Source organism: Condylura cristata, unplaced genomic scaffold (assembly GCF_000260355.1).
Source record: "Condylura cristata isolate star-nosed mole 26May11 unplaced genomic scaffold, ConCri1.0 scaffold00013, whole genome shotgun sequence".
NCBI classification, from domain to species: domain Eukaryota; kingdom Metazoa; phylum Chordata; class Mammalia; order Eulipotyphla; family Talpidae; genus Condylura; species Condylura cristata.
In genome coordinates, this window is record NW_004567114.1 from 30,435,494 (window position 1) to 30,458,026 (window position 22,533).

Consider the following 22,533-nt stretch of genomic DNA (forward strand, 5'->3'; position numbering starts at 1 on the left):
AAACTTGCAGATTTAGATAGTCACACCATACCTGAAGGTTCACTCCTTCCTAACCTTCTCACTGGCTCCTCTCTACCACTGCCCCTTAAACACTGAGGTTACAGATCCCGTCTTCCATCTTCCTTTCGCCCTCATCCCTAATCAATGTCCACTCCCCTTCTCACTCTCATGCTACAGTGAGCATCTCTAACCTCTCTCCTGAATTCCATACCCATGAAGTCAGCTGCAAGGTATCTGCTACCTTCTGAAAGCCTCCCTGGCCCTTCAAAGTTCACTCTAAAGTCACCCTTCACTGCATAGCTGCATATCTAACACCCTTAATGGTACAGAACTGGAAACTACAGCTCTTGGGAAATGCACATTATTTGCCACCTCTAAGGCTCAGTACAAGCCACTTCCTTTGCCTAAATACTCCTCTCCCCTTTGTCAATCCTTTGTTGTCTTCACACCCAGTTTAAAAGCCACTTCCTCTGTCTTGTCCTTATGTTACCCCTGTCCTTGTCCCTTGAGAGGGTCAATAATTCCTCCTTGACAGTGAGCTAAGTGTTCATTTACATGTCCCTTTCCTACACTGAATAACACAGGAGACCACATCTTTTCATCTTTGTATTTGCGCAAGTCAAGCAAAGGGAAAGCTTCTGGCAAGTACTTGCTGAGTTGAACTGTATAGGAATTCGAATTTCCTCATCTCCTTCCAGCATCACAAATGCATCTTGGGTGAATAATAATTACGTCTGGTATTATGGTCTTATTCAGGTAAGTAATTTTTTAAAATATCGTTATAATGATTATTATCTTATGTTGCTGATTCACGCTGCAATGTGGGTAGGAAATACACTGCACCCTGATGGTGCCCTCCCATGCTGGTGTTTCGATCACATCAGAATAATGTGGATACTAAAAATGTGGGGCTTAAAGAGTAAAAGTCCCTTGTTAATGGGAAGTAGGAGAAAAATGGGGAAAGGCAAGATGTTGTCTAGCTCCTAACCTTAAACTGGGAGTCAGGAAAATCTGTATTCTGTTCCCAGGGTTTCTATATTTTTTTAATCATGATATTAGATACAGAACATAAAATTTATCTTAGCCATTTGTAAGTGTCTAGTTCAATGACAGTAAAATACATTCAGGTGACTATGCAGCTATCTCCACTATCTATATCCAGACATTCTTCATTTTCTAAAACAAGCTCCCTACCCTTTACACACCAACACACTTCCCCCGGCCTCTGAAAACCACCATTTCACCTTTTGTCCCTATGGCTGTTATTATTCTAGGTATCTCACCTAAGTGGAATCATACATGTGAACTTTTGTGTTTGTCCTATTTCATTAAACACATCTTTAGGCTCATCCGTGTTATACCATGTATCAGAATTTCCTTCCTTTCGAGCCTGAATAGTAAACCATTGTAGGAACATGCCATATTTTCCTTACCCATCATCTGTTGATGGGCACTCCCACCTTTTCCATATTATGACTAATGTTGCTATGGGCCTTGGTACACAAACATCTGCTCAAGTTACTGCTTTAAATCCTTTTGGCTACATATCCAGAAAAGGAATTTCTGGATCACATAGTAGTATCATTTTCCTCAGTTTTTTGAGGGACATTGTTTCCTAGATTTTATATCTCCATAAGTGATGTATACAGATTCCAATTACTTAAGTAAGGTGCTAAATGCCCTTTGGTGAGTTTTAACTTCTCTGGACCTCAGTTTACTTCCCTATAAAGTGAAAGAATTGAAATGGATAATCTTTAAGGTTTCTTCTAGCAATAAATTATTATATTGGTCTAGTTAAATCAAACTGCAATTAGAGCTGGAAAGGAGTCAGCAAAATTAGCTGGGGCCAATCTAGTTAGCACACTTCCTTTCCAGAAGTTATCAAATATGAGAACACAAGTCCACAAACAAGTCCTTTTCCTTGAATTCTTGTTCACATATTTTATAAGCCATATTCTTAGTTTCCTCAGTCTAAAATTTTCTACTCAATATATAAAATGTTCTTATGAAAACATGTTAGACAAGAAATATTTGGTAGAATTCAAATGTATTTCACTTTTAATTTTTTTTATAGATTTATTTTTATTTATGCATACAGAACTGGGGGGCAGGCCAGAGGTGCAGGGGCAGTGAGAGGCTTCACCAGAGACAGAGTGGGGAGTAGAACAGACAGACCAATGAGTATACTGCTGAGGGGAGCAGCAGGTGGGCCAGAAGAGGTCTGCTGTGCCATGTGGGTCATCTCTGGGTTCAGGGATCGAACATGCACTGAGGCGGATGCACTGAGGCGGCTGCGGCCAGCCTGCAGTGCTACGTCCTAACCCGTTGCGCCACCAGGGAGGGCCATATTTCACTTTAAATTCTAAATGAGATTAGTGCTCCTCGCTATCAGGAGATAATTGGCACTTGAAGTTGAGAATCAAGTTTTGCATTATGTTTTCTGTTGCCTAAGAAGGCTTTCTGTGAGTAGCTCTCATTTTGTGATGTGGAAAATTGTCAGGGACAATCATGCCTTCAGCCCTAGTACATAGAGATCCCTAGACAAAATGTTCATGAAATAGCACTGACTGTATGACTAGAGATTTCTACAGAGGGAAATCTTCCAGCAAAAAATATTCAAATTTAGTTTTTTTTTTTTTGTCTCAGGCCACAGAACAGGACAGGACTTAGGTAAAGTAATTCTTAACCCTGGAAACTATCCAACAAAAAGAGTATTGTTCTGATTTTCCCTTCTTGAAGAACTGATCTTCCGTTGATTTCTACCCCCCACCCTGCATATATAGTTGGTGATAACATATGGTTTTCAAACTCAACTAGTATGTTATAAATTACATGGACTTGCTTATTTTCAATTTGAAAGTATTAAATTCATATTTCTTCTTCATTTCAAATAAGGCTTCCATCAAGGTGTCTTACAGGCATGCAAAACAGATTTTCAACATCGTGCACTGCCACACTACACCTGAAACCCACAGCTGCCTTCTGGTTAGTAGAGGGATGACATAAAGCAAGGGCTCAGCAGCTATTTGTGACACCTCCCTGCTCCTCCCCCAGCAGGAGGGAAAGGCCATCTTCCTGACCCTTTGACATCACTGACAGCAACACAATAGGCTAACAGGCTGAGAAGGGTGTTTACCAGCACCCCAGTGTCTCCTAACTGCACGAAGCAGTCACATCACTTCACATACATTAAAGTCCCAAGTGTTAGAGATACAGATCCCAAGTGTTAGAGATCATTGCCTAACATCAAGGATATGATCCTGGCAACTGAAATGATGACTTTATGTAAAACATCACAACGTATAATGAAACCACCAAGTCTTTGAATAGTGTGGTTTCTTTCAATATCGCTCATGAATGTTTTTCCTCATCAATATTCTAACAGAATGTTGAATGAATGAATTGATATAATTTGATCACCTGCTGTGCTTGGTATTTGGCAAAGAAAACTTTGAACTGCTATCATAGCTACTCCAAAGGTACCTATTGTGCAAGAGAAGAAAATTGCCCCAGAGAACGCTTGTTCTTTGATTTTACATATTGAAACACACATCTCTGATAGAGCTGTGAGCTTACTGGGGTAGGGTGGGGGTGGGGAAGCAAACACACAAGAAGCCCAAGCTGGTTTACAGGTGGTCAAAAGCCAGCTGGACAAACCAAACTTACAGATTTCAGGATCCCAGTGGCGTCTTCGTGGAGCCATGTGGGGTAGACCACCTCGTCGTTCAGGATGGCCTCAAAGAGGTCATCTTCGTTCTCAGCCTCAAAGGGCGCGTGGCCACACAGCATCTCGTACAGCAACACACCCATTGCCCACCAGTCCACTGCTGGCCCGTACAGCATCTCCTGGAGGATCTGTGCAGGGGAGACAAAGTGAGAAGTGCTCCGTGCATCTGACTAACAAGCATGTCCTTATGACTAAGGGAAAAGACGGCCCAGGGAGAAAAGTTTTAAACAAAGTGATTTTCTGTGCCAGCTTGAATATCTCATTCCATTTCTGGAAGTCGTCTCTTTTCCTAGTGATAAGCCTTCTCACTGAGAAGGTCACCTGCTGAGGCCATGCTGAAAGCACGTGCAGCTCCCAAATAGAAGGGCTTCTGTAATTACATCCATGTAGACAGGAGAGGAGGTTGGACTCACTCCCTTGTGAGCAGAGACAAAGAGGAAAAGAAATTAAGCTTCGTTCAAGACTGAAGCCTAAAGGAACTGCAAAGTTTACAAAAAAGTCTTAATTATATTGAGAGGAACCTAGGACATTTCTAGCCAGCATTCACCAATGAGTCATAATAAAGGAGTTTGGAGGTGTCAGCTTTCAACACCATGCACACAGCTGCCACAAGCGAAAGCAGCCTGTGGTTCCTCTGGTCAGGGGGACTGCAGAACTGGGTTTTCCGAGGTGGCTCCAGCAGGGCACGCACCTCTGGAGCGATGTAGTCAGGGGTGCCACAGAAGGTGGCCGTGGTGATTCCGTTACAGATTCCTTCCTTGCACATTCCGAAGTCGGCCAGTTTACAGTGACCCTCGTGGTCCAACAACACATTGTCCAGTTTCAGATCTCTGAAAGAAAGAAAAAGCAGGGTATGGCAGGGCAGCCCAGCCCACACCCAGCCCCAGACAGGTTGGCGCACAGGTGGGTGAACAGACCGCGGGCCGGTCTGCACATGTTTCAAAAGAAACAGGCTTAGGGTTATTGGATGAAAAATTGAGATTGATTTTAAACTTGCCTCATGGCTCCTGGAAGATGGCTCCTTCCAAACAGGTTGACTGCATAGACACATGTCAGCTGCCCGCAGACGCTGAGGGCACACCATGGGTTCAGGCTTGGACCCATGAAGACCATACCCCTGTCCTCTGTCTTCCATTCTGTCATCTCTCTCTGCCCACTGGAGTCCAGTTAGTGAACAATGATGAAGTCAGTAGCCGCTGTATGCCAGGGACTGACAGGCAGGAAGACTACAAATGGTCTTTACCCCAAAGGAACCCATAGTATAACCAGGAGGTGAACAGTCATTGGACTATAACTCCATGAAGGTAAAATCACATTGATTTGTTCACCATTGTGCCTGCTACAGAGCAATTAATAAATGTTCAAAATAGACACACATACACATATGGTGAGGGGAGAGGAGAGAGAGGGGTTCCTTCCAGTGGGAGGAGAGGGGAACAGTCCATAGAAAGTAGAAACTGAGCTGGTTGTTGAAACATGAGTCGGTTTTCCAGACAGGAAGGAGAATGAGGTCACCATGGGCAGATGGATGGTGCTGGTACATGGGGTAATACGATATGCAGGTGAGCTCAGGAACCCCATGTGTTGCAGCAAGGCTAGAGGGGGGACCTGCATGGGATCAGTGGGACTATCAAAAGTGTCAGGGATAAAGGAATGTTAAGGTGCCACGCTAAGGCATTTTGGTATTTTGATCTTAGGCAAAGGGAGTCCATTGAAGCTCTCTAATGAAGGGAGAAGTGGGTTCCCAGCTGAACAGAAAAGATCAGCTTGGGGTGGCTGAAAATGCCGAGGGACATTCCACACATGAAGTAGGACAATGACAAATGGAATGAAAAATCAGGGGCCAGTGGGCAGTGCTCTGGTGAAGACACAGTGGGTAACAAGGCTGGGTGCTCATTTAGAATAGGAGGCAGAGAGCAAGCAGGCCGATGAGTCCTGGGTTTCTGTCATAAATTCAGTGAGCCAGTGGGGACATTAATAGCCAGGACAAGAGAAAACAGGAGGAAGAACAGGTCTTATTTGGGTGCATTCCAGGTAAACAGAAACTTCAGGAGGCCCAAAGAATCCTGCTGAGACCAAATTAGATACTGGTACTCGCCATCTCTCCTTTAACCCCTAGGAGCAGAATCCATTGGAGGAAGCAACCAGAAGTAGAACTCTTTGGTAAAGACCTCAGTGTAGGCAAGAAGATAATCAGACAATAACTATCTGCAAATAAAAGGGCAAAAACATGCCCTTCCCCAAACAGGCTTCTAGCACCTGCTTCCATATATGGGTATTGCCACAGAAGCAGGTCACTAGGGCAGGCTGGGGAGAGCCCTGTGCGTGGACCTGCTGGCCAGCCACCCATACCCAGCCTGGAGAAGACAGATGAGACCTGTCTAGCAAGGGCAGCACTCATGCTCTGCTTTCTGAGGAACAAGGTGCTCCAGACAAACCACATGGGCTTGTCATGAGGAGTCGCTGCAGCTGGCTGCCAGGGTGTGAGTGTCTAAGGTGTGGCCTTCTCTGGCATGTGGGGCTTTGCCACCAGAAGGTTCGTATTCCCTCACTCTGACACCCTGACAGTGGCTGCTGCCCTGGGATGTCACACCCACAGTGGGCTATGGTGGGCTCTCATATCCCTGCTCTGAGAGCAGAGATCTGTCCAGCCCAGGATCCAGAAAAGGGAAGTGATGACAGGAACTGATGTGGCCAGTTTCCACACCATGCCCTGTGAGTTGATACAGCCTGGCTGCACAGGTCTTACAGAGAGCGGTCACTGGAAGACATCCAGGAGTGAAAATAAAGTCCTGTTTTCCAGGAATCCCAGATAAGTGTCAATCTGGCCCAGATTGACAGGACGCTGCACAGAGCTCCTCTGGGCTTCAGTGCTCCAGGAGTCTCTCTCTGTCCAAGGTGAGGGTGTGCTGCATACCTGTGCACCCACTGCCGAAAAGCAAGTCTTTTGCATCTCTGAACCAAACCCAGTTCACACCCCCGGCCACCTCCTCCCTACTCCTATTTCCTATTTCCTTCACAAGACACAAGCCACTGTTTTCAAAGGGCCATGGTGGGTGCAAACTATTTCCTAGGCTACTGCCTGCACTATTCACACAGCATTTAATCCACGGGAGCACATGGTGGGGGGTGAGGAGGACACGTGAAGGCACCACTGCCAGGAAGAGTCTTTCTCAGTTCCTCCAGACATGGTTGAACTCCTGGGAGGCCCTATCAGTGCCTGTTCATCTGGACCCTCTGGGACTGATGGCAAACGGGAGAGGCTGCAGGCTGAGGTTACAGAGCCCCGGGAGAGAGTAGAGCACTGGGGATCAGGACCAGGCTTTCTTAGCACTGGGTCTAGCCCTGTGTCAAGCCTGAGTGGACCTGTGCCCAGAGCACTCTGGTGCTCTCACATTTCCAAACAAGGTTACGGGGTTTTTGAATCCTCTTGAAGCCGTTATGCCTGCAAAGTGCTCACAAAGAATTTTCTTGGGTAACAGAACAAGTACTAACAGAAACCCACAACAGTCTAAAGCGCTGACCTGTGATTGCTCAAGTTTGTGACTAACATGCTGGGGAAGAGATTTGATTGCTTATTACTCAGCTCATGTCATAGGTAGCAAGAATTGTTCCAGGAGAGAAAAGTGCTTTGCTGTCAGTTTTGCAATTCACCCACCCCAATGCCCTCTGCACAGAGTAGTCTTGGAATGCAGCCCATAGCTCAGAGACAGAACTGAGCAGCACAGGGGATGCCCAAGGGCACAGAGGCAGGTTTTACACCTCAACCTGGACTTTTCAGTCTAATTTTAGACATTCTCAGAAGTCTATGAGCCCCAAAGGAAATGCCACTGATAGTTTATACCAGGTGCTAGCTAATAGGACAACCCTCCAATTAGGATCCCAAGGGGGTTCAATTAAGAGTGTGATAAAATCCTGGACTATCACTTCTGTTCTCAGCCCACACACCTCATACCTGTACTAGGAAGTCTGTTCTTATATTCCCAGGAGTCAACTCTTCCCCTAGAGCACCAAGTTCATACCTCAATGACCTACAGCACATCCTGTATTCCAGAAGGCTCTGTCCATTCACCTGTCTCCTCTATCTGGGGCTTAGTCTTACTCCTCTATCATTCCAGCTTAGTTCTGGGAGAAGAGGTTGACCAAAAGACTCAATAGAAGCATTTCAGATGAAAAACAGTGAGCTATTCTGGCCAATGTAGGGCTTGTTTTATTTTTAGGGGAAAGAAATAGTTTTATAAACCTCTCTGGGACTCTTGTTCCCTTTTTATAATTAAACTTATAAAAAAAACCACGTGCTTTATCATACTGACAGATTCCAAAGGGAAAAGAAAAATTCTGAAATAAAATATATGTTCACATTTTTGCTTTCATGAGGCTGCGGGAGAAAACTGCTTTAGAAGGTTTAGAAGGGGCAACAATAAAACAGATGACCAAAGTGTAATATTGTCTGCTGGCTGGCATCCAGAACATTGAGAGGGCCAGCCAAACACATCCAAGGTCACAGAGCCATTTATGGCCCTGGTCAGTTTCCATTTTTAAGGGCAAATCATTGTCTCTATTTTAAAAAATAACTAAAAGCAAAAAAATTCACTTTATGACTCCTGACTCTAATTTGAAATACACAGTGGCCAGTTTTCAGCTTTTGAGTCCCTCAGCCTCTTCTGCCAACATGTAACTCAGCAGCCAAACTTAACAAGGCTACACAAGGAAGATTACAAGTTCATACAGGGTAGAAACTCAGAACCCAAAATGCCAAATACACAATTACAGGCTCATCGTTCATTAGCTCACTGAGTATTTAATAGCTATGCCTTTGTCATGCAAGCATAGGAGGGTGGACAAGAGTTATTTTATCCTTTCTGGGTTCCTGAAAGGTACATTGTTCTTGCTGGGTAATCAGGGGTTACTTAAAATGCCCAACAGTAGTTTCAGAAACCATTCCCAAGAGGTTGAAGACAAAGGAAACTCAGAAATTGTATTTGCTACCATGGGCTATTCTGGGAGTAATAAAATAGAATGACATGAGTTGTATTGCGTAGATTACTGGAATCAGTTACTCTTCCAAAAAATAAAAGTCATTGAATAAGAACAAATTGAAGAAGCTATTCAGTAGCCACTTAAAGTGTATTTAAAAAATATTTTAAAGACAGACAAATGCAAAGTGACTACTCTGACCCACAGTGATCATGCAGTGCGAGTTCTCCACACAGGCCCCAGCTTATTCTACTACTAGATTTAGACTCCTTCTGAATCCATCTTTTCCACACATTTTAAAACAAATCCAAGACATAAAATCATCTCTATGAATACCTTCGTATCTGAATCCAAAAGACAATTATTTAATAAAGTACAACTTTGATATTAGTTATCATAAAATACATACAATCTGCTACCCATAAGTATATTAATTTTTATCTGTTTCATCAACTGGGGTTTGTGTGTGTGTGTGTGTGTGCCCCCTCAAGCAAGAAGCTTCCTGAAAGAAGCTTCACAGTATCACTAATAGCTAACATATGTTGAACATTCACCAAATGCTAAGTGCTTTATCCATGTATATATGTTTTATTATTATTGTTAAGGTAACACAACAGTGTTGGTTTACAACATTCTATACGATGCAGAAATACAGCATCCCACCTCTTCAGATGTATGCTACCACACCATGCCCACCACAAACACTAACAAACTAATATATAACAAAAGGATTAGCATGCAGATGCATTTTTCACACCAGTATTTATTCATATTTTATCCTCAAAGCTACCCGATGAAGTAGGATCACGCAGTTCACTAGCCAGGTGTCAAGTCTGGATCTGTCCTCAGGTAGCACCTTCCTCCAACACTCGAGCCCGTACCCACTATAGTAGGCACCTGCTCTTCTATGCAATAGTAGGGTGTCACTGGCCAATCTTCCTGGAAAATGGTTTCTGAGATTACTTCACAATCAAAACAGCTGAGAGAATCAATTAATTTTCATGTAAACCATTATGAAATTCATAACTCAAAATTCTGCATTTATTTTTTGTTTTGATATTTAGCTTCTATATCTCTGGAGAAAGGGTTTTTGCAGTGTTTGAAGTTACAGTAGTAGGAAATGCAGAGCAAGCCTCTCTCTAGGGGCCAATTATTTAGAAGACACTGTCCTCTGAGGAGAAGCTAGCCTGTGGCCAAGTGCTGAGGTAGCACTTGCTAGACAGTGACTTTAGATTATGATCTTAATTTCAAAACAAAGACATTTAGAACTAGTTTGTGTTTTGAATATTTGGATTTATTTAAACCTGAATTTTCTTTTTCCAAGCAAGACTACTTGTGTCCAATTAGCAAAAGACTTTTAAAAAGTCACTGAAACAGTCATAGTCTAACATTGGGTTTTAGCTTGAGTTACATGGCAGTGCCATTCATGTCTTACCTAATGCAAGACACTCATCCATTCCCCCACCCGACAGATCTTTGCGTACCATCTGTGAGCCAGGCACTACTAGTAGCTCAGCACACTGAAGGAGACAGACGACGGTAGGACACTGATAAAGCAGGGGCCAGGCAGGATTTAAGGTTTAGTTTAAGAGGAAAATGAAACCAGTGAAAAGCATTACACAGCAGAGAAAGGGATTAATCTGTGATTTTACAACACAAGGGCTCCAGCTATAACAGGAGTGATGAAATCAGAAGGGAGGAGCAAGAACATGAAGAGACCGGCTGGAAAGCTATTGGAGTAGACAGAGAATAAAGGAAGGTGTCCTGGACTAGAGCGAGGCAGTAAGTTAGAGGACTATTATGGGGAAAAAGAAGCAGGATTTTGTAATGGAAGGCTATGGAGGGTAAGAGAACAGATATTTTCATGTTCTGGCTCACAAATTTATCTTGGCCATACTGCTCTATTTTTTTAGACATCCATGTTGAGATGTTTTATAGCTAAATATACATGGATAGAACTCAGTGGAAAGGCTGGGTTGGAAAAATAAATTTGGGAGTCATTGGCTGGGCACGGACAAGTTCATGTGGGGAGAGTGAATGGAATTAATGACAAGAGGGCTTGGGACTAAGCTTTGGGAAGAGTATCCCTGGGATAAGGTCTTTGGTCTTTTTTAATACTCAGACCATGAGCATCAACAATAAATTTTACCAAGGGGGCACCATAGCTGAATTACCTGGACTCAATTTTTTTTACCTCTATGTGAGACATCTATAGTCTCAGTAAGGTTTAAAGAATTAAAAAAATAATTTTACATTCAAAATATTCTAATGAATTCTTTTTTTTATTTTATGTATTTCTTTCAGGAATTATGTATTGCTTGGATAATCAGGAAGAAGTCATTAAAGATATGTTTATATATTTTGACTTTAACCATTTGGGGGGGAATTTTAAGAATTTATTCCTTTTCTCCTAATCTTTTTACATTAAAGATCCTAATTTTCAAGGAAGGCAATCCATGGGTAGGACTGGAAAGGAGTTTTTTTGGGAATCCAAACTGTAAGGGCATTTGGAGAGAATTCACTTTGCTTGACTAGGGAAACTAGTATAGTTGTGAAATCAGCATTCTCACCATGTTGTCAGAAGTTCATTATTCACCCTACCTCCAAGTTACCTAAAATGTCCACTATGTACAGGATCATCAAGGGTGATGTATTTCAACTGCTCTCTGACATCTCACTGTCATCAGAACCAACTTACCTATGAAAATAAGGACCCTGCTAACAGAAGCAACATTCCTAACTATTAAGTGAAGTTCCCTGCCATTTCTCCTCATGAAGTGATAATTCATCTGGTGTTTGTGATGCTGATTAATTGGAGTATCTACTTAGGACAAATATATGACACGTGAACATTCATCACTGGGAAGCCGATACCAAAGAACTCCTTTTCTAATGAATGAGGAAGGGCAGTAAAACAATTTCCAACCTGGGAAGTATTAGTAAGGCTCCTCTGAAGCACCTTTCTCCTCACCCTTTTATATTTCTTCCCAACATCTTGAGAAGGGAGGTGCTCATTAAAGTGACTGTGTAAGCCTGGCTGTTACCCTTTAAAACAGGGTTAGGGCGCACCGACTAATTCCCCAGGTCAGGCTTGGTCTCCCTCCCTCCCTGGTGCTTGCTGTGCTGGATGTATGTGCAGGCGGTGTGGGCCCACCTACACCACTGTGTATACACAGGACCAGCTTAACCTGGGCAAAGGGGTCCGAGATTTCCCCTTATCTTGTCTGGTGGTACGAAAAAAATGAACCAAGAAAACAGCAGCAACCCTTTGAATAAATGCAAGAGACAACGAGTTTGATTAATATCCAGTGTGCTGACTAGACACCTTTTTAGGACCACCAAATAAATGAGCTTTGAGCTGACAGTTGAGTCATCTCCCTATTTTCATGTCACACCCCACCCCCAACCCTTAGTTCCAGAAGGGTTGAATTTCTCAACTGACATAGCACACATCTACTTAGTAGCTCCTTACCATACTTTCATGTTATTGCTGCCAAGAAAACCTCTCTGACTGCCTCTCTGCCAGATCCCTTCCTGCATGGTACCTGGCTGGGTTCAGCTTGCAGATGTGCGTAGCTGGGGGCGGCAGGCTGGAGGGCTTCACACAAAACGATAAGGAGACAGAGATGCTTGGTGGGTAGGGGCCTCCTGACCATGGCACCCAGCTCTGACAGAAGGAACTCAGAGCACACTTGGACTTGACAAATGGTAAGTGGGTCAGCATGCAGAGTCTCAGGCTTCCTGAGTGCAGATGACCCACCTGCCAGCAGCCTCACTGCCCAGCTGCAGAGCTCCAGCAAGGAAATGAGTATGTTGTTAAGCAAGACCACACATAGGTTCAGAGAACTGGGGGATCCCAAGGCCTGCAAACTAAGAACAAGACAGGAACAGAAGCTCCTTACTGGCTGACTACTTGCAGGGCATGTGCAGGAGAAGAAGCAAGGAGGATTTCCAACAAGGAATGAAAACATGCTTTCCAGGTTAGCAATAAGATCTCGATGTCAATAGGGGCAGCTGTGGAGTGCAGTGGGGATGGGCAGAGGCAGATGGATGCTGCTAGGTTTATGTTGGATGCCTGGCACCACTACCAACAAACAGGTTCAGAGAGTAAAACTGTTGAGGCTTAGAGGGCACCAGGCACTAGGGAAATGCCAGCAGTTGTCATAGTTGAGCGGATAAATTCTGTGGTTCTTGTTTTCAGAAAGGTAAGCCAGATTATTAAGATATCAATACAAATACACAGAACAAGTGAAAGGACAAAGACTGCCCTCTTTAGTCTTTCCTGCTCTGACTGGTTCCATCTAAGGAAACCCAGAGCTGTTCTGATGACATGCTAGACACGGCCAATATCTACAGAGGTGCCATTAAGAGGAACAGCAATGTCCTTGCTCTACCAAGGTTAGAACTGCTCTTAAATTTGGGAAAAACAAGCAGTAAAGGTTGTAGCTAATTGCTGTCCAAGTGTGGTTCTTGCAGAAGGCATGGAGGAGGACATGGGGACTGCAGGAAGGGGGTGATGAGGGATGCTTGATGACAGGAAGCAGTGGAGTTTATAACACCAGTCTCAGAAGGGACATGCAGGTTGATTTTGGCAACTGGCTGAAGACAAACCTTCTCCAGCATTAGTAATGTCTTATGTGCTGGTGGAGGGGAGGGGCAGAGAGAACCTTCTGACTTGACCCAGAACTTCTGGCCACATCAGCAGGCCTCTTCTGGTTGCTATCCCACTGGAGATTAAACTGGAGCCATCTACACAGAAGTCTGAAATTCAAGAGGACATCTGTAATGCAGAACTACTCTAACCCTTGGAATTGAAACAAGTGTCACATTTAATATTGGATTAGAGTAGGTATTGCTGTGTTATCTGATATGTTTTATATAAAAAACTTTCCCAACTGAGTCACAAACTCCAAGGGTAAGCCTGGGGTATTTCTCAGCCATTTCCAGCGTATGATCACAGGCTGGTCACGCGACAGCAACACACTCGAGACCCCTTTGAGGAAATTTATGCTTCATTGATTTTCTCCTAATGTTGGGCCTATCATAGCAACGTCGACCTTTCTCCTAAGAAATTTCCTTTGGGATAACTCTCTTCCCAGCACTTGGTTTTGCCACTAAAGAGCCCAAGTTCCCCAAGGCTGTTGTTAGCTGTTCATTTTTTAAACGCTGGAGTACTTGTCTTAGAAACATTATTCAAGAACTAATTCTAAATTTATGTTGTAGTATTCTTGATAAAAATAACCTACTAAGGCCCTCCCTGGTGGTGCAGTGGGTTAAAGCACAGAACTGAGAATCTAAAAGTCGCTTCCGCATGAGTTCAATTCCTGCCTGCCCTGGAGGTGACCACATGGTGTGGCAGACTTCTCCTGACCCACCCGCTGCTCCCCTCAGCAGTGTACTTGGTCAATCTGTCTGTTCTGTTCCCCACTCTGTCTCTGGTGAAGCCTCTCACCGCCCCTGAGCCTCAGGCCTGTACCCCAGTTCTATATGCACAAATAAATAAATCTTAAAAAAAAATAACCTACTAAATGTATAAATCTGAGCTATCATAACTTTCTAAGATCTTAAAAGTAAACACAATTCACAAATCAGGGGGAAAATGAATTTTTAGCCTATGTGCCATGTTTTTAGCTTAATGAACCTGTGAGTAAAAGTAGTAGATGAGAGACCTTTTGAGAAATGACTAACATTTTTTCTCCCTAAACGTGGGATTAATCTTGATACAATAAATGATGACTATTTCAGTTTGATTAATTTTCTAGCACCTCAGTTTTCTGTTAAAAACATTAAGACTGAAAAATGATAGATCCTAACCTGACTAGTCACAAACCAGGATTTCACTGTGTAAGTAACTTGAGTGCAACAATATATGCTCATATGCACAGGACAGAGGTAATTAAAGGCCTTTTGCAAATAAAAGGTTTCATAAAGCAATAATCATGGGACCTACTTTTTTACAGTTCTGAGAGAACTAGAGTTCATGCTAATGCTCTTATCTGGTAACAAACCCAGAGTTACCAATTATGGAGTCAGCGAATCCAGAGTCCTGGCCAAAAATGGATGCATATACTCACACTCAGATAAAGGCCAAGGGGCAAACACTCTACTGAGCTCTTGTGCAGCAATTTAGCTTCCAATGCCTCCCTCAATCTGCTTCTTTCCCCAAACTCTAACTGACCTTGGGGAGGGCATTCAACTAATTTATCTGTCCTTCTGATTCCAAGAGATAATTTAAGATGAAGAGCATGCCTACTTATAAGCCAGGCTGCCTGGGTTTGAGTCTTGGGTCTGCCAGTTGCTAGCTGTGATCTTGGGAAGGTTACTTAACTACTCTGTGCCTCTTTTCTAATTGTGAAATGCAGCTAACAATACCTCGTGACTCATGGGAACTATGAATTACTGATGTGAATTGCTTAGAACACTGCCTGGAATGCACCAGTGCTGTAGAAGTCTTAGCTATTATGTCCTTTTTGATAACAAATAATGCCCACATTGCTTATTGCTTAAGGTTTTTTATAAGAATCAAAACTAATAGAATAAACATGAATTTTATAAATTCTGAATAGCTACTGCAAGCTTTTGCATTTGAGGTAAGTAGGTTTATTATACTAAGTGACACAACTTGTAGGCAATAGAGGAAGAAGCCCAGGTGGTTTGGTCAGATGGAGCCCCAGACTGGAACCAGGCAGTGAGCAAAATGTCTCAAGAGGTGGTTAAGCTCCATCATCCACAACAGCTCTATCTATTTCACCCTGCTGATGACAACTTCTCCTGTTCTAAGATATGGAATTAATGTCTCTGTTCAGTATCAGCAGCCCTGCTCAGTACAATGAGAGAGGCTGGTGTTAGGTGTGGGTCATCCAGTTCCACCCTGGTCTGTGTCTGTCAAGTGCCCAGCAGCTCACCCCAGGTGGCCCATTCTTTTTTTTTTTTTTAAAGATTTATTTATTTGTGCATACAGAACTGGGGTACAGGCCAGAGGGGCGGTGAGAGGCTTCACCAGAGACAGAGTGGGGAACAGAACAGGCAGATCGACGAAGCACACTGCTGAGGGGAGCAGCGGGCGGGCCAGGAGAGGTCTGCCACGCCATGTGGATCTCCTCCGGGGCAGGCGGGAATCGAACTCATGCGGAAGTGGCTTTAGATTCTCAGTGCTGTGCTTTAACCCACTGCGCCACTAGGGAGGGCCGGCCCATTCTTTAAAGCAGAAAAAATGGAAGGTGAATGAGGGCGGTGACTAAATCCTGTTGCTACTTATACCACCACTGTGGCCTGAGGCCTTTATGTCCATTCTGGAGAACTGAAATTTTCCATAGATAAAACACACAATTCCCAAGAAGTGGCACTATCTGTACCTCTCAATGCAATCAAATAAAACTCAACTGGAATAGCCAGTCCTTCTTTTCTATGCTCTCCCTGCTTAATTATTTAGGGCAGGGTCCCAATAGTGGATGTGGGACTCATACATATAAAGACATGGTAAAATCCAGATCCAGCAAGGCCAATTTTGGGAGATGTTTCCAATTTTTCACTGTTATAAAATATACTATGATAAATGAAGGTCTCTCTTATTTCGTGTTCAAACCTATTAATATTTTTAATCAGCTGTTTTCACAAAAAAGCAGTTAATACCAGGTACCATATTCCACATGTAAGAATTTCTATCAAAGCCACCATACTGGTATTCTCCTCTCTTTAATGCAGAAGCCAACAAAGGTCATGGGTGATAAGAATGTAGGTCACATTTTAAAATCTTGCCTGGGACTGCTATTTGATGATTCCCAATTTCCCCACTAAAACGTGATCTCTTTGAGGAGAGGTGCCTCATTCTCATTTCTTCATGTTTTTGAGTTCCCTTTGTGTATACCATAATGCTTTGCACATAGTAGGCACCTTAAATATCACTGTTAATCTACACAAGTCTGCTTTCTGCCCTTTGGCACTGATATGGTTCTGAGAGCTCAGTAAGGGAGAATTAAGGAGGGTGTGAGGCATCGTTCAGAAGCTGGGTGCATTCTGGTTTGTGCTGGGATCATGGTTCCCCTTGGGCACCTCTGGAGCCCATTGAAAGATCTACTTCCTGCTAGGGTCCTCTGCCTTGGGGTTGACCTAGGACACTGAGAGTGGCCCAGGAAATTCTGTGCCTCTAAACATATCTCAAGTGCACTCAACTCCAGGTATCATGGAGCTCAGCCTGGAACCAAACCAATTCCAGGAAATACAAGACAATTTTGTCCTGCTTGTTGACTACCTGTTCATTTTGGTTTATAGTTGGAAGCACCCTTTGTTCCTATAAAAGAAGGATATTAAACATTCCATCAACTGCCTAAACTGGATTTGCATGGATTTAACTGGCTTCTGCAGAACACAGTGGACTTTGGAGCGGCTTCTGTTGTCAAGACAACCACCATGAGCAGAAAGCACTACTCTGCCAGCCAGGTAGTGGGGGAGGAGGGTGTCCGTGTGCAGGCTGTCATCCATGTGCTCCTTTTTTGGAGGCAGCCTGGGGAAACTGGGGCAGGTGAGAGTGGACACGCTGGAATGCTGGTGTTGTCTGCTGGTGTTGTCTGGTATACTGTCTGCTCAGTTAGTCAAATGAGAAGAACACTTATTCTAAAGCCAAAGGAGAGCTCCTGGCCTCAGTTCTGTCACCTCTCTGGACCTCAGCCTCCTTATCTATAAAATGAGATAGGTACAAATTATATACTCTCCCTTTTTCCCACATCCAGTCAATCGCTAAATGCTAACAGGGGCTCCTCCTCCTTTCTATCACAGCCCACAGCCTCGGCCCCTCCTTCTTTCCATCACAGCCCACAGCCTCGGCCCTTTCATTCTCCACCTGGATCACTGCATTTAACTTTTCCCCCACTTTTTCCTTCCTTACCATCTATTCTACTGTTTTTCTGAAGTACAATTGTGATCCTGTCCTTTCAAAGCCTGTTCCTTTAAGAGGCCCTGTCGGAGGTCCCACCCTGGTGGCACAACAGGTTAAAGCTCAGCACTGCAGGCAAGTCCCAGCCACTTCAGTGCCAGTTTGATCAGAGTTCCATCCCCAGCCATGGAGGTGACCCACATGGCATGGCAGACCTTTCTTGACCAGCCTACTGCTCCCCTCAGCAGTGTATTTTGTCGATCTGCCTGTTTGTTCTACTCCCCACTCTGTCTCTGGTGAAGCCTCTCACCGCCCCTGAGCCTCTGACCTATACCCCAATTCTGTATGCATAAATAAATAAATCTTCTTTTAAGAAAAAGGGGGCCCGATCAGGATTTAGGCCCCATGCACTCCACAGGGGCCCTGCCAGCCTCACTCCCTTACCTGCTGCCCTCTGCCTACTCCCTGTCCCAGAGGACCACGGCTCTCCAGGACACCCTGGCCCAAGGCCTGTTCTCCTTAGCTCTGGGCAGTGCTACTGAAAGTGTGGTCTGTAGTCTGGTAGACCCTGGCAATTGCGGCTGGCCTGCCATGAAGTAGCAATATGGAGAGTTTAGAAACTTTTCTGTTTGACAATAATTTTTAAATTATTGAATCTAATAAAATCTGAGGCATTGCTTTTGTGCTTTTTAAAAAAGTTTCACTCTTCTGGTAATTTGCTTTTATTATACTTTATAAAAGAATCAGTCCTAAATGGGTTAAAAAGGGAAAAACCCCACTAGTTTCCCACCACAGACAGTTTCATGAGCTCAGGCCAGCACTTTTTTCCCTTCTTCCCGTCTGGGCTGACACTAGTCTCACTGAGGCCTTCTGCACCCTTCCCAGGCACAGCCTGGTGCCTCTGCTCCAGGCTCCCTGGTACTGGGCGCACTGTCTGTGACAGCACTTACTGCACCGCCTGTAACTGCTGGTTTCCCTGCAGGCCCCTCCCTCGCTTCTTTTAGCTCTTTGACCTTAGAACAAGGAGGCTGGCACAGGGCTGAATGGACAATTAAGCACTGATTGAACTGAACTAGCCCTAACTTTCTCACCCTAAACTTCAGCTGCATACCCTTTACCCATATACCGCTGGGGGGTAAAATCCTTCTGGCCTGTGGATTACTGTGTTCTGTTCATAACAGGCACCAAGGAAATGAGGAAGAAGTGATGAGAACTGCTTTCTGCATCTGGTGGTGAATTTACTCATGCATCAGTTCAGTCACATTCAATTCACTAGTTCTCCATCAGGTGATCCAGTTGACAGAAGAAAGCTGGGCTTGCAGGTACAACAGCCAGTGACTAATGTGGGTGCCTGGGGATTAAGCAACCTTACAATGCCTTGGTGACTGTAACCAGACAAGATCAATCACCCCTGTACATCCTGCATAAAGTAAAAAGGTCAGTCCAGGAAGAGGAGGAATAATGAGATTCCTGAAGTCCTTTATCAAGCTAAAAATCTCATTTGATTTTTTTTAAAGCCATTTCATGGAAAACTCCAAAGCCAGAAAGATGGAATACTAGCAAAGAAGTAACTCAAAAGCTCAGATGACCCTTTAAGCCCAAATAGAGAACATGATCCCAATCATATGGAACTCTTTTCTATTTGTAAGTTGATAAATCAAAATTTTCACTGGGAACCAGTTGGTTTTGCCTGACTCCTACAGCCTTCCTCTGACGCCCATGACAAGTTATCTCCCTTCCTCTTTGCTTCAGAGTCCTTTCTTTTAAAAGGGGCAACACATTTATAGGGTGCAGCGTGAAATCTCCCGGAGAGCACCCCAGGGCATTAACGCACAAGCCCAGGTGCCTGTGCTCACTTCTAGTCAGAGAAAAGCAAGCAGGAGACGGACAAGGGATCCTTCTTTCTCATTAGAAAAGTGACTATTTTTCATTCAAGTTAAGAACTGGAGGGTCAACAGATGAAAAAAAAAAAAGTCCCAAAATATCTGAAAGAAAGTGTATTATTTCAAAAATAACATTTTGATTGACTGATTTAGGTCACGTCCCAACAGCCGAGTTCCAGCCACTCAGATAAACTCCAGCCTCACTGCGTTCCGTGGCCATTCCAAACACTCTTCTGTCTGCCCAATCTACAGGATCTTCTGTCTTCCATAAGCCTGGAGCCCTCTGATAAGAGGTGAACTTGGAATTTTTGATTTGGGTCATGTGACACATGCCCGGCCAAGAAGGTGTGCCATCTCCTGTAACTTTCCACTGATGCAAAAGAGATGACAAGTGCCAAGAGGCAGCAACGGCAGGTCTATGTAGGCAGAGGATCACGGGCCAAGGCAGAGCACACGCTTTCTCTCCTGCAAGAAGCATCCGGCCCATCCTGTTGGCACCCGTGGGTGAGGATGTGAGCCTTTGTAGTTCGTGCCACAAAGGCAAGCCTCCCAGTCATCACTCTGCAGATGCCGCTTCTTTCTTTTGTGGCTCAGGAGCTCAGGTGAGGACTCAGAGCCACTTGAGAGGCTCTGCCTGTTCTGGGTTGGGAGGTGCCTGTGTCAGCTCTGGCTGGTCGGAGCCAAATGCGACCAGGGTGAGCTGCCTTTCCTAAAGACGGTGAGCATGGCCTGCCCTTTGGAAGCCTGCAGGCAGGTTCTGGACCTGGCTCCTGCAGGAAGCAGCTACTGATACATGGTGCTCACCTGCTAGGGTTGCTCTTATGGCCTCCGCCATGGGTTTGATAATTTTATGCCCAAACCAAGTGGATACAGTTAAATACACCATCTCCTTGGGGTCAAGGAAAACCCTATGGAATTGTGAAGAGGGAGAATGGTTGGGAATTATTAGCACAGGCTCTAGTTGAGTCATAGACCAAATGAGACGAGAGTTCACCACATGTGACTGTGTTTTCAGGTAAATTCCAAGGCAACTAGACACAATCCTACTTAAGTCTTCAGCCACTCCCAAGTGTCTCCTCTGTGGGCTCCTCCTCCCACACCCTCCCTTAAAGGGTAGGTGGTTCCCTGAGGTTCTGTTCTTGGCCCTTGCTTAAGTCTATTTCCAGCACAACTGCTAGACCACACGGCGCCTTTGTAAAATTCTCAAGACATGTTACCACCATCTAGCAAATTTACAGTCATTGTACCAAACTATAATACCTCGATGGAACGGCATTCCCTAGGTTGTTCTATCTGTCCAGCTGGCACAGGCATCTGGCTTGGTTCTCTGCCTGTACAGCTTACTCCCATTGATAAAACATTACCTCAGCTAGATGGTTCCCAAATCTAAATCTCTACTCTGACAACCCACTCCAGAGATCCAGGGCTGTGTGAAGACTTTGAAATGAACTGCTTTGGGGGCATAGCTATGAGAGATGCATCAACCCTTCAGATACAAAAGGATAAAGACTGGAGTTTCCTCAAGTGCTAGCTTTATCTGGTTAAAGACTTTAGAGTGTTAGGGGCTCTCCCTGGTGGTGCAACGGGTTAAAACACTGTATTATGAAGCTCTCAAAAGCCACTGCAGCATGAGTTCAATCCCTGGCCAGGGAGCTGACCCACATGGCGCAGCAGACCTCTCCTGACCCACCTGCTGCTCCCCTCAGCAGTGTACTTCATCTATCTGCCTGTTCTGCTCCCCACTGTGTCTCTGGTGAATCCTCTCACCCACCACACCTCTGACCTTGATCCCAGTTCTGTAAGCATAAATAAATAAATCTTAAAAAAACCCTTAAATTTCGAGTTCTCTTTCATGCCTACACCATAGAGCCCATGAGCTTCAGAGTTCTCTCAGCTTTTCTTCCACTGCATCATTCCCCATTTCTCTTCTCCTTTCTCTTCCCACCTTCAAAGGCTTGCGTCAGCTAATGACTACTTCTTGACTGATTTATTCTAAGACTTCCTACCTGAACTCTTCTATACTGTCCTTATTTAGGCTCCTTTAGGCTCATTCTACTGACAGGCAAATAAAGGCCACTCTCCTAGCCTGGCATTCAAAACCTTCCATGTTCTCACCCCAGCTTACTTCAACTGTCACCTTCAGTTCACTGGGTCTTTTCAATTCCTTAGCACAGGGCATGTTCCTGTCCTCAGGCCTCTCTCTGTCCCTACTGTTTGATCTACCTGGCATGTATTGCCATATTTTGCTGCTAACTGGGAACCTGTGCCTCAAATGCTATCTTTTCTCCACAGCCTCCTCTGGCCCTTTCCATCAGATTTAGTAGCATCCTTTCCTGTGCTCTCATTGTATTGTTAACATTTACTTTGGGAATTTAAGGTAAAGTACTTTAAACTGTTGATTTATATATGTTTTTGGAGTGCAAACTAAACCCTTGAGGGCAAAGACCCTGCTGAATTTATCGTTTGATCTCCAAAACCAAAACCAGTATAAAGCAGATGCTCAGGAGACATGGAATGAGTGACCTGAATGGTGGAGAAGTCTCCTTCATGGTCAAATGAAGTCCATGGATAATGTAATAATGATCTACTTGAGCTCGGGTATTTCAAAACACCAGCCACTCAGTGGCAAAGGAGTACACTGAAGTATGTGTGTAAAGCAGGGATGCAAAGTCCACTTAACATGCAATTATGCCACAATTCACAACTGCATCTAATGCCATCCTAAGCTCTGATAAGGCTTGGCAACTTGGCAAAGGGTGGAAAGATTTAGGGCCTCTTTCTAGAGTCCACCTCTGCCTCTGAACAATAGTTCAGACCTCGACTGACCAGTCACCCATGGGCCATGTGATAATTCACTACAGGAACTGCACTTGCTCAGAACAACGTCCATTCTGGGAAGGCAAGGAACTGTATGTGATGAGTGACACATGTGGGAAGCTCACAAATTCAGTTACTAGCATTTTGGTGGGGGGTGGGAGGATAACACTTGACTATAAGTTCCAAGTATCCTCAAGCTTTGTTCTTTGAGACACATTCACAGAGGCAAAAAAAAAAAAAAAAAAAAAAAAAAAAAA

General features: G+C 44.2%; 1 protein-coding gene across 1 annotated transcript in view; it reads right to left on the reverse strand.

The window, feature by feature from the left end:
* The window catches only part of PRKCH (protein kinase C, eta), a 199,480-nt gene that overhangs the window by 15,248 nt on the left and 161,699 nt on the right, over nucleotides 1-22,533 (reverse strand). The window contains exons 11-12 of the mRNA XM_004681808.2: nucleotides 4,419-4,557; nucleotides 3,667-3,855 (exon numbers count right to left, since the gene is read on the reverse strand). Coding sequence (XP_004681865.1) covers nucleotides 3,667-3,855; nucleotides 4,419-4,557 — 328 coding nt within the window. The remainder of the gene's footprint in view (nucleotides 1-3,666; nucleotides 3,856-4,418; nucleotides 4,558-22,533) is intronic.